The sequence below is a fragment of the Babylonia areolata genome, chromosome 15 (assembly GCF_041734735.1).
Source record: "Babylonia areolata isolate BAREFJ2019XMU chromosome 15, ASM4173473v1, whole genome shotgun sequence".
Lineage (NCBI taxonomy): Eukaryota > Metazoa > Mollusca > Gastropoda > Neogastropoda > Buccinidae > Babylonia > Babylonia areolata.
In genome coordinates this window covers 2308083-2321484 of record NC_134890.1, presented here as the reverse complement: position 1 = coordinate 2321484, position 13402 = coordinate 2308083, and the positions used below count along the sequence as shown (strand labels likewise).

The 13402-nt window shown below is 42.8% G+C and overlaps 1 protein-coding gene across 1 annotated transcript in view; it reads right to left on the bottom strand.

The window, feature by feature from the left end:
- LOC143290090 (extended synaptotagmin-2-like) overlaps positions 1–13402 on the bottom strand; it is a 71041-nt gene that overhangs the window by 26957 nt on the left and 30682 nt on the right. The window contains exons 11-14 of the mRNA XM_076599379.1: positions 13234–13319; positions 8950–8998; positions 6696–6785; positions 4829–4909 (exon numbers count right to left, since the gene is read on the bottom strand). Coding sequence (XP_076455494.1) covers positions 4829–4909; positions 6696–6785; positions 8950–8998; positions 13234–13319 — 306 coding nt within the window. The remainder of the gene's footprint in view (positions 1–4828; positions 4910–6695; positions 6786–8949; positions 8999–13233; positions 13320–13402) is intronic.

Sequence of the window (13402 nt, the reverse complement as noted above, 5' to 3'; positions counted from 1 at the left end):
TTTTTTTTTTCAGCAGCACAAATGAAATAATGGAAAGAATGAAAAATGAAATAAAAACTGTTGATTTCTAACCAAGGGAAGAAGATGGAAACCAACATTCAGCAATTATAAAACTCACAACTGAAAACGTAAAACAAAACAAGAAAAAATGCAATTTTTTTTTTAACGCAAAAATAACAACAAAAGCTGCATTTTCTTTTCAGTGCACCAACCATAACGCTACTCTCAACACCTTGCTGTATCACCTTGTGAGAAAAAACTAACATTCTTATGAGTCAGACAATTCAAAAAGGGTCAAAGGCTAAAGGTCCCATAGCCTTATATGGACATTGGGGCAGTGAGTTCATATCCACTGTGTCTAGGGCTCTTAGTGGGTCAAAGGCTAAAGGTCAAAAGCCTTTTATGGACATCGGGGCAGTGACTTCATATCCACTGTGTCTAGGGCTCTTAGTGGGTCAAAGGCTAAAGGTCCTTTATGGACATCGGGGCAGTGAGTTCATATCCACAGTGTCTAGGGCTCTTAGTGGGTCAAAGGCTAAAGGTCTAATAGCCTTTTATGGACATCGGGGCAGTGAGTTCATATCCACTGTGTCTAGGGCTCTTAGTGGGTCAAAGGCTAAAGGTCAAAAGCCTTTTATGGACATCGGGGTTAGTGAGTTCATATCCACTGTGTCTAGGGCTCTTAGTGGGTCAAAGGCTAAAGGTCAAAAGCCTTTTATGGACATCGGGGTTAGTGAGTTCATATCCACTGTGTCTAGGGCTCTTAGTGGGTCAAAGGCTAAAGGTCAAAAGCCTTTTATGGACATCGGGGCAGTGAGTTCATATCCACGGTGTCCAGGGCTCTGGGGAAGGCAGAGCTCAATCCTCTCTGTCTGCCATCTTAACCTTCGCCTGTTAAAGACAGATACAACGGGTGCAATAGCTGAGAGGTTAAACCGTTGGACTTTCAATCTGAGGGTCCCGGGTTCGAATCTCAGTAACGGCACCTGGTGGGTAAAGGGTGGAGATTTTTTTCCGATCTCCCAGGTCAACATATGTGCAGACCTGCCAGTGCCTGAACCCCCTTCATGTGTATACACAAGCAGAAGATCAAATATGCATGTAAAGATCCTGTAATCCATGTCAATGTTAAGTGGGTTATGGAAACAAGAACATACCCAGCATGCATACCCCCAAAAGCGGAGTGTGGCTGCCTTCATGGCGGGGTAAAAACGGTCATAAACGTAAAAGCCCACTCGTGTACATACGAGTGAACGTGGAAGTTGCAGACCACAAACGCAGACGAAGAAGTCAGATACTGGTTCACACCTGGGTAGAGAGAGAAAAATCGGAGTTAAAATGCCTTTCAAAAGGACATAAATGGGGCCTTCATCCCTCATCACTGGTGAAAATAAGATCAGAAGTCCTACGCCTAACCTATACTACAAAAAAAAAAAAAAAGAAGAAGAGAAAGATCCATGTTTCATGACTCTGCTTGACAATTTTTTTTTTCCATCACTTATACCAATAGGTTGGATCTATATATAGAGCTGTATTATCAATGCTTTCTCCAGTCAATGGGAAACCATTTACAGCTTAGTCTTTTGTGAAGGACTATGACTCTCAAACTAGGAGGCAAAATTGCACTGGCTCTTAGTGCTGCAGCCTTGTGGGCTGGATGGCCTTTGGGAACTATCCCAACGCCGACTGTCCTAAAACCCTCTTGGCCGAGAGAGTGGGGATGTAACTTGGGCAAGACACTCTCCACTATAATCAAATTCTAGCCCAAATAGTCGGAACAGCAGTTGCCTCCTCTGCTGTTCTGATGGTCATAGTCGGACACGACTGATATATATATATATATGTGGGTAAAACAGATGTTGTGGTGAATATGGATCTGTCTGAATGCTTTGGTGCATTCTTTATACTGTTGTTGTCGTTGTTGTTTTTTACACCTCACTCGCAGGCAGGTCAATGTACACCATTTTTCCTCTTTGTATATATTCTGTTGGGGTTTTTTTTTGGCTTTGTTTTTAGTGTGTTGTTGTTGTTGTTGTTTTGTTGTCGTCGTCGTTCTCTTTCGTTCATTCTTTCTTTCTATCTGTCTCTCTTTCTTCTCACTTGTGTGTCCTTCTACGTGCCTTTTTCACTGGGGACTTTTCTTCCCAGTTCACACTACAGTGCACATATCTGGGCAGCCTTGAAAGTGAAAGTCAAACACAGACCTAAATAAATAAGCTCATGCCTTGGTAAAGAAAGACTGCAACAGACTGCGCATCCGTTTATTTCATTTCCTTTCATTCGGGTGCTCGTTTATTTCATTTACTTTCATTCTTTCATTCAACAGGGTTTCTTTCTTTCTTTTTCTTTTTTTTTTGTGCTCATTTTTTTTCTTCCTTTTTTTTTAATTTTAAATCAGACACATTCCTTTCCGTGGACCATTCAGCATTTCAATGCAGCACTTGCAGAAATGCTTTGAAGGTGTGGTTCGTCTGTCGGGACGAAGGTATTCCACCTCCATAGCACAGGGGTGGGGGTGGGGGGTATGAAAGGAAATGAAACAAGAAGAAACGCAAAAAAAAATTGTAAAATAAAAAAATTAAAAGTTCATAAAACAACAGCAAACACGTAACTCCAACCACAAGGCAACAAACACCTTGTTAGCATGATAGAAACAGCAAGTCCTGAGGAATAAGCCACCAGTTACCTTGTAAATGTTATTCTCTAATCTCTGCCCACAAAAAGAAAACAGCAAGACGGACAGAAGTAAGAAAGGAAAGAAGGAAGGAAGGAAGGAAGGAAGGAAGGAAGAAAGAAAGAAAGAAAGGAAGGAAGGAAGGAAGGAAGGAAGGAAGGAAGGGAGGGAGGGAGGGAGGAAGGAAGGGAGGGAGGAAGGAAGAAAGGAAGGGAGGGAGGGAGGAAGGAAGGAAGGAAGAAAGGAAGGGAGGGAGGAAGGAAGGAAGGAAGGAAGGAAGAAAGGAAGGGAGGGAGGGAGGAAGGAAGGAAGGAAGGAAGGAAGGAACAATCAAGGCACAGGGTGAGTGTCCATTTTAAAACAAAAAACAAAAACATGTTTCTACTTCTGCAACTCCCACGTTCACTCGTATGCACACGAGTGGGCTTTTGCGTGTATGACTGTTTTTACCCCGCCATGTAGGCAGCCATACTCCGTTTTCGGGGGTGTGCATGCTGGGTATGTTCTTGTTTTATCTACCCACCGAACGCTGACATGGATTACAGGATCTTTAACGTGCGTATTTGATCTTCTGCTTGCGTATACACACGAAGGGGGTTCAGGCACTAGCAGGTCTGCACATATGTTGACCTGGGAGATCGGAAAAATCTCCACCCTTCACCCACCAGGCGCCGTCACCGTGATTCGAACCCGGAACCCTCAGATTGACAGTCCAACGCTTTAACCACTCGACTATTGCGCCCGTCAAAAACATGTTTCAAAATAATCAATGCAATGAAATCTGTAGCAATCAAATGCAAGGTCAATAATAACAATAATAACAATAATAATGGTATTTATATAGCGCTGAATCTTGTGCAGAGACATATCAAAGCACTTTCACACCAGTCATTCACACGCATGCATCACTCTAAAACTGGAGAAACTGAAGACAAGGAAGAGGCAGGGGAGGGAGGCTATTTTGGGAAGAGGTGGGTTTTCAGGCCAGACCTGAAATAGCTGAGTGTGGAGACTTGACAAAGCGAAAGAGGAAGTTCATTCCAATTGCAAGGTCCAGAGACAGAGAAAGAACGGTGGCCAACAGTCAAGTGTTTGAATCTGGCTATGAGTAAACATAGTGGATCCGAAGCCGATCATAGTGAGATGGAGCGCAGGGGTGAAGGCAGCCACAGAGATAGGAAGGGGCAGATTTGTGAATACATTTCAAAACAAAGCAGTACAGTCCAATGTGAAACGACAGATTTCCACGCAAATCTTAATTAACCCCCCAGGCCCCCTCCACCACCCTGACAGGTGAGCAAAAGGGATCAGTGTGACACAAAATTCAAATGCCCTTCTACCGTTTGTGTGTTCTTCAGTGGTGTCATCAACTGGATGTGAGGCCATGCCCCCTCAGTCTCCACCCCCCTCCTCTTCACCCCTCTCAAACGGTCACTTTATCCAGTTTTCATCAGACTGCGTTGGCTGAGTGCCAAGAAAATCGCTCACACTGTGTCCTGCCAAAAAATCGGTCACTTCTGTCATCTGCTAAACCTGTACAGCGGGCATTACTTACTGATGGTCTATCTTGGCCACTCTCTTGATTGCTCCCTTTAGTTTCTATCAAATCGTTCTATAAATGTTCATCACTGTCTTCTTCGAAATTATGCTTCAATTCTTTCTGAGCATCAGCTAAAGAAAGCAATCTTGGTTGATTTAGTTCACCATGATCCCAGATCCCGTATCCCATGTCTTGAGCACGGCGTCAGTCCGACATTTTGTTGAGCGAGCGAGGAGAGGAGCCAGTCAAACACTACGACAGTAACCCAACCAAAACGTTCAAATAAAGGACTGCCTCATGATGTTGATGGCGTTTCTAACTATGAACAGAATCTAGAAAGATTCCACAAGCTAAATCTACCAGCATTTTTGTCAACGAACCGTATGCAAACCAGGGAAAAGTCATTGTGGCAGCGAAGCGTACATGCTTGCGATGACGAGTTTTCTCGTCATATAGGCAGCCTAGGGATTAATGTTAAATACTGCAAGGGGGCGGTGGGTGGACGGGGAGGGGGGGGGGGGGGAGCGGAGGGGGCAGGGGCGAGGAAAAAAAAAAAAGAATCCAAATAAGCTGGCATGTAGTGAGACAAGAGGGTGACTGAAGCAGTGACTCACGGGCAGATCAACAGCACACTCCAGGTGCACGATGAGCAGGGCAGTGTTTATCAGCTCCTCGTCCTGTGTGGACGCCTGTACCTGTTCCGCCCCCCCGCCCCCCCGAGAACCTGCACACCACACGTCAGTGGTCAGCGTGTTGAAGGTGCCCGTGTGTGTCAGTGTGCTGAAGGTGTGATGTGTGTCAGTGCGCTAACGGTGTGTGGGGGTCAGTGTGTCAAAGGTGTGACGTGTGTTAAAGGTGTGATGTGTGTCAGTGTGTTAAAGGTGTGATGTGTGTTAAAGGTGTGATGTGTGTCAGTGTGTTAAAGGTGTGATGTGTGTTAAAGGTGTGATGTGTGTCAGTGTGTTAAAGGTGTGATGTGTGTTAAAGGCGTGATGTGTGTTAAAGGCGTGATGTGTGTCAGTGTGTTAAAGGTGTGATGTGTGTTAAAGGCGTGACAGGTGTCAGTGTGTTAAAGGCATGATCAAAATAACACAACAGACATATCTACAGAAGGCGAAAATTCCAGACATGCAAACATTTTAATGACCAGTTATGAAAACAACATGATCAAAATAACACAACAAATATATATATAAAGTCTGAAACACTTTAAAGGGTGCTGATGACGAGTTATAAAAACAGCATGACCACAACAGCACAACATATATTTATCAACAGAAAGTGAAACACCTCAGAAGGAGCAAATCATAATTCATACAACAACATGGTGTCACTTACCAAACACAGACGAGAGAGCAGATCAGGAGCTGCTGTGGTTTTGCATTCTCCGGCACAAAAAGAAAGCAGAGCGAAGAGTCAGACTTTGTTTAAACCATGCATCACATGCTCATTTCGTTATTTTTCAGTTGGTTTGTCTGAATCAAATCTCCCGTTTCTTTCTTAAATAATCATTTATCGGTTTTTCATCTATTTATTTTCTTCATAATAAAAGTGTGAAAATGACAAAAAATAAAAGAAAGCCTTCATTCATTTTTGAATTATAAACGTGTTCACAAATTAACTGAAGAAATCAAGAACTTAAAAAATTTTTTTTAAATGTTTCAAACCTGTAAACAATTTACATCTTAACAGACTACACTCATCTTCAGAGTTTAACACATTCACACACACACACAAACACACACACACACACACACACACATCTGACGAACATATTCATATGCTCATATGAATGATGAAAATTCATATGCAGGATGCGTGTTCAATACAATATGCCTGATGTTAACTTTTGTATTTCAAATATATTTATGTTAATAATTACATTGTGATAATCATTAATTACAATGCTTTTAAAGCTAATATGTGAAATCCTTTTATTTGAAAACATATGTTTAAAACTCCTGTTTAATCAAGTAATGTTTAATGTTGTATGTATGTGTGTGTACTGATTGGTCGTGTTTTGCAGCATGTGATGCAATTTATTTTGTGAGAAAATTAAGTTATTTTTATCTTAATTATAATCAGTGTGCAATAAAGTATGCTATGCTCACAATCAGATTTAAAAAAATGTTTGGGTTTTTTGTTGTTGTTGTTGTTTGTTTCTTACATTTCAAAATATTGCCTGCTATGTGTGGAATGAATGTATGAAACAGTGTATGTGATATTTTTACATCTGTGTCTTCGTTATAATCCTAATAACTGTTGTTGTTGTTTTTTACAGTGATGGTTCTCCATGTTGTTTACTTGTCAATGTTGTGATAATGCACCTGACCAAATTTCTCTAATTGGAGATAATAAAGTTATTCTTATCTTATCTTAACAGAGAAGGAAGGCAATGTCGAAGAAGAAAAGGGGACAGAACCAGAGAATGAATCACAGCAACACAGCGGGAAGCTGACAGGTCACCAGGTGACCTCTGACCTTGTCAAACTCCTTGGGGTCGCTGGACAGGTACAGCCACCTGGTGAGGAGATGGATAGAGCCTTTGTCCACCTTTTCCAAGGGCAGCCACTGTGATCACACACAGAACACGCTGATCACACACACAGAACACGCTGATCACACACACAGAACACACTGATCATCAGAACACGCTAATCACACAAACACAGAACACGCTGATCACACACACACACACACAGAACACGCTGATCACACAAACACAGAACACGCTGATCATCAGAACACGCTAATCACACAAACACAGAACACGCTGATCACACACACACTGAACACGTTGATCACACACACACAGAACATGCTGATCACACACACACAGAACACGTTGATCACACACACACACAGAACATGCTGATCACACACACACTGAACACGTTGATCACACACACACAGAACATGCTGATCACACACACACACACACACACACACAGAACACGCTGATCTCACACACACAGAACACACTGATCAAACACACACAGAACACACTGATCACACACACACAGAACACACACTTATGCTTATGACAGAAGAGATGTTCAAGAATCAAAATCCATCAAAAACCCACATCATGAAAAATCATCATTTTGGTCTCTTTTGCACTGCCGTGTCCCCCCTTAACTCTCTCCATACGAACGGCGAAAGAGACGACGTTAACAGCGTTTCACTCCAATTACCATCATCAAAATATTGCAAGCGGAAGGCTCTTATACTGAAGAGGTGAATGTTGACAAAGAATACCACAATTCTGACGACGGAAGCTAAAGGTTGGGTCATTCAGACACCCACTGGACATCCGAGGGGTCTGTGTAGAGGAGAAGAGAGGACTGGCCGTACTGAGTGAGTTAAGATTGGTTCAGGACACCATGGGTCATTTAACTGGTTCGCTGAAAGGTCAGTGGGTCCTTTTTAAAATTAATGGGTCAAGAAAAAACAATTCTTTACTCCTGCACAGGGCCATTCCATGCTCTCACATTTTTAGTTGAATTTGTACTTTGTCCATCACACTCAATGGGATGTCACTAGGTGAAATGGTGTATCTATGTATTTATGTGTGTATCTGTGTGTGTGTGTGTGTGTGTGTGTGTGTGTGTGTGTGTGTGTGTGTGTTTGATGATATGGGGAGACTAAGAGCTAATGTCTGCTGTGTCGTGATGAATACGGAAAACACAATGAAGTCACTCCTAAAATTATTCTGCAATGCTGAAACACTGACTTCAGCTGACTGCTCTGTAGAGTAAATGTTCACATTATGACGGGCGCAATAGCCAAGTGGTTAGAACGTTGGGCTTTCAAGCCGAAGGTCCCAGTTCTAATCTCGGAAATGGCGCCTGGTGGGTAAAGGGTGGAGATTTTCCCCGAAAGTGGAGTATGGCTGCCTACATGGCCGGGTAAAAATGGTCATACACGTAAAAGCCCACTCATGTACATCTGAGTGAACACACACACAGACACACACACACACACACACACACACACACAGCACACACAACACAGTTCACACAGAGCACACACACAGCACACACACACGCACACAGCACACACACACGCACACAGCACACACACACACACAGCACACACACAGCACACACACAGCTCACACACAGCACACACAACACAGCTCACACACAGCACACACAGATGACAACAGTCCACACACACACACAGCACACACAACACAGCTCACACACACACACACACACAGCACACACAACACAGCTCACACACACACACACACACAGCACACACAACACAGCTCACACACAGCACACACACACAGCACACACACACACACACAGCACACACACACACACAGCACACACACACACAAACTCACACAGAGAACACACACACACACACACACACACACACACACACACACACACACACAGCACACACACACACACACACACACACACACACACACACACACACACACACACACACACACACACAGCACACACACACACACACACACACACACACACACACAACACAGCTCACACAGAGAACACACACACACACACATAGCATACACACACACACAACACAGCTCACACACAGCACACACACACACACAACACAGCTCACACACAGCACACACACACACAGCACACTCACACACACACAGCACACACAACACACACACACACACACAGCACACACAACACAGCTCACACAGATGACAACAGTCCACAAAGGAATAAACTGACCTCACCTCTTCCACTGACCCCTTTTGACAGATGACGGAGATATCCATACTTGTGCTGAAAACAAACACCAAGACATTCACATTTAACGAAAAAAAAAGGGGTGTAAGCAAGATTATGACACTTCATAGAGGAGATAAAAAAAATTTAAATCAAGGATTCTTTTGTAGTCAAGCAAACAAAAATAAATCAAGTCAAAGACTTGATCAAATGGGAAAAAATATAATTACATAAAGTGGAGTGATGGCCTAGAGGTAACGCGTCTGCCTAGGAAATGAGAGAATCTTAGCGCGCTGGTTCGAATCACGGCTCAGCCGCCGATATTTTCTCCCCCTCCACTAGACCTTGAGTGGTAGTCTGGACGCTAGTCATTCGGATGAGACGATAAACCGAGGTCCAGTGTGCAGCATGCATGTAGCGCATTTAAAAGAACCCACGGCAACAAAAGGGTTGTTCCTGGCAAAATTCTGTAGAAAAATCCACTTCAATAGGAAAAACAAATAAAACTGCACGCAGGAAAAAAATACAAAAAAAATGGGTGGCACTGTAGTGTAGCGACGCGCTCTCCCTGGGGAGAGCAGCCCGAATTTCACACAGAGAAATCTGTTGTGATAAAAAGAAATACAAATACAAATACGAATACAAAAAAGAAACGGAAACAAATCCCATTCGACTGTCACACACACAGCCACCTCTGAAAGCATAAAGCATTCAAAGTGGAAGTAACAGTTGTAACAACTGAGTGGTTAAGTGTTGGACTTTCAGACGAAGGGTCCTAATATCAGTACTTGACAGATGAAAAGAAGACTTGAGTGGACCTCGGTTTAAGATAAGATAAGATAAGAATAACTTTATTATCTCCAACTGGAGAAATTTGGTCAGGTGCATTATCACAACATAGACAAGTAAACAACATGGGGACCATAACTGTAAAAGTCAACAACAGCTTTTACGAATATCACGAAGATACAAATGTAAAAAAATATCACATACATCGTTTCATACATACATCCACACACTGCAGGTAATAACTAGTATTCTTAATGTAAAAACAGAAAGAATTAAGAAACAATATTTGAATATAATTATAAACATAGCCTACTATACCGCACATTGAATTCCTATTCTAGCGGAGAAAAACCACTGATCATACAGTCTTTATCGTCTCATCCGAATGACCAGCGTCAAGACCACCACTCAAAGTCTAGTGGAGGGGGAGAAAATACTAGCGACTGTGCCAGGATTGGAACCAGTGCGCTAAGATTCTCTCGCTTCCTAGGTGGACGCATTACCTCTAGGCCATCACTCCACTGTAATGTAATGCAATGTTCGGTCATGTCATGTGAGGCCACGCACTGCCTGTGCCCATGCGTGTGTGTGAGAGAGATACTCGTATGGTATGACAGTTGTGTCTGTCATGTCTGACTATGACCATCAGAACACCAGAGGTGGTATCCGTTGCCCTGTCCATCTGGGCGAGAATTTCACTGTAGTGGAGAGTGTCTTGCCCAAGCTGTATAACCACTCTCAGCCAAGAGGGTTTTAGGACAGTCAGCAACGGGCACAATAGCCGAGTGGTTAAAGCGTTGGACTGTCAATCTAAGGGTCCCGGGTTCGAATCACGGTGACGGTGTCTGGTGGGTAAAGGGTGGAGATTTTTACGATCTCGCAGGTCAACATATGTGCAGACCTGCTAGTGCCTGAACCCCCTTCGTGTGTTCAGAAGATCAAATACGCACGTTAAAGATCCTGTAATCCATGTCAGCGTTCGGTGGGTTATGGAAACAAGAACATACCCAGCATCTGTTGCCCTGTCCATCTGGGCTAGAATTTCACTGTAGTGGAGAGTGTCTTGCCCAAGCTGTGTAACCACTCTCTCAGCCAAGAGGATTTTAGGACAGTCAACCAACTAGCCCCAAGTCTGCAGCACTAAGAGCCAGAGCATTCTTCCCTCATAGTTTGAGGGACACTCCTTCACAGAACACCAGAGGAGGCATCTGTTGCCCTGTCCATCTGGGCTAGAATTTCACTGTAGTGGAGAGTGTCTTGCCCAAGTTGTGTAACCACATGTTTGCATGTTTGGTGCATATCTGTTATGCATGTGTGTGTGTATGTGTGAATGTGTGTCTTCATGTTTTACATTTATTTGCTTATTTATCATCATTGTTGTCTTATTTATTTATTTATTTATTATTATTATTTTATTATTATTATCATTACTACTACCTTTTTTATATTATAATTATTGTTTATTTATTTATGTAAGCTTATCTATTATTCATTCACCTTTTTTTTCTTTTTTTTTTCTCAAGGCCTGACTAAGCGCGTTGGGTTACGCTGCTGGTCAGGCATCTGCTTGGCAGATGTGGTGTAGCGTATATGGATTTGTCTGAACGCAGTGACGCCTCCTTGAGCTACTGAAACTGAAACCGTATAACCACTCTCTCAGCCAAGAGGGTTTTAGGACAGTCAGCCACCTACCCCCAAGTCTGCAGCACTAAGAGCCAGAGCATTCTTCCCTCATAGTTTGAGGGACACTGCTGCAAATGAATTCCTGTTCTAGCGGAGAAAAACCATTGATCATACAGCTCTCACTTCAGTGTTGGCCCAACATCCGAACACCAGAGGAGGCATCTGTTGCCCTGTCCATCTGGGCTAGAATTTCAATTTTCAATCGCCAAAGACGTGGAACAAGCTCCCTGATAAAGAGTGGGAGGTAGACTAAAAAAAATCTTGGTAAAAGTCGACTTACTTGGGATAAAAGAGGCGACGTATCGGGCCACAAGCTCTTCTTCAGGCAAATGAAATGAGTGAGTGACAGACAGAAAGGTACAGACAGAGAGGGAGAGAGAGTAAAGTTCAGGAAAGGAAAGTGATGAGAAGTCACAGGAAAGGACACAAAGCAGGGTGAGTAGAACTGTCAGTGTGAATGTATGAGGGAAAGAAAGGGTTCTGAAAGGGAAGGGTGAGGGAAGATGGGCAGGGGGTGAGAGGGCAGGAGTGGGGGAAGGGGGTGGAAGAGACTGTTAGTGTTAGGGACATATGAACAAGGAAGTAAAATAGTAAGTGAAAAAAAAATAAAAAAATAAAAATAAAAATAAATAAATAAATAAATTAAAAAAAATTTTAAAGCTCCCTGATAACCTCCGTCATTCTGATTCCCTCACATTTTTTAAATCTCGTCTCAAAACTCACCTTTTCCCTCAGCAGTAAGTTCACTTGTGGCAGGTCCACTTCCTTTGCGTTAGCTGTGCTTGACTATGTATGTATACATATGTATGTGTACATAACTACATGCATGTATATGAATGTGTATTGTGTGTGCGTGCGTCTATGTAAGTTTGTGCCTGCCTATGTGTGCGTATGTGTTAGGGTAGCTGTTAGATACACATGTATTGTTAAAATGTATGTATGCAGTGTGTGTGTGTGTGTGTGTGTGTGTGTGTGTGTGTGTGTGTGTGTGTGTGTGTGTGTGTGTGTGTGTAGATGTCATATTTTGGTGTGTGTATGTAACATAGATGTAATGTTTTATATTAACAAAGTGTTTTTGTAAAGCACCTAGAGCAGATTTCTGGATAGTGTGCTATATAAGTATCCATTATTATTATTATTATTATTATAATTATTATTATTATTATTAACTGCAAGATTATATCAATCTCTGATATACAGATACACAAACAGGTATATGGATAATAAAATGTTTCAAAGGTTTAATATACATAAGCCGTGCGAAATTTGGCCAAGCAGAGCAAACCGATAGGCCTAGTTTGCATCAGTTTGACATGGTACAGTGTATGACACCAAAATACATATTATCTGTTTTTACAAACTGATTTTTTTTTCTAAACCTGAATAACAAAAAAAAGTATGATAAACGGTGAATACCATCACACAATGGGCACAATAGCCAAGTGGTGAAAGCATTGGACTTTCAATCTAAGGGTCTCGGGTTCGAATCTCAGTAACGGCGCCTGGTGGGTAAAGGGTGGAGATTTTTCCAATCTCCCAGGTCAACATATGTGCAGACCTGCTAGTGCCTGAACTCCCTTCATGCGTATACACAAGCAGAAGATCAAATACACACGTCAAAGATCCTGTAACCTATGTAAGCATTCGGTGGGTTACGGAACAACAAACATTCCCAGCATGCACACCCCCAAAGACGGAGCATGGCTGCCTACATGGTGGGGTAAAAACGGTCATACACGTAAAAGCCCACTCGTGTGCATACAAATGAAGGTAGGAGCTGCAGCCCACGAACAAAGAAGACGACGACCATCCCACCTCACCTGCCCAGCTTATCGTCCTTGCTCCCTTTGTCCTTGTCCTTCACCTCCACCTTCAGCACCTGACCCTCACGCTCATCGATCACATACTGCAACGTCATCGTGAAGGGTGGTGATGACGATGATGATGCTGATAACTGATAATGATGACTATAACATCACCGTAAAGGGT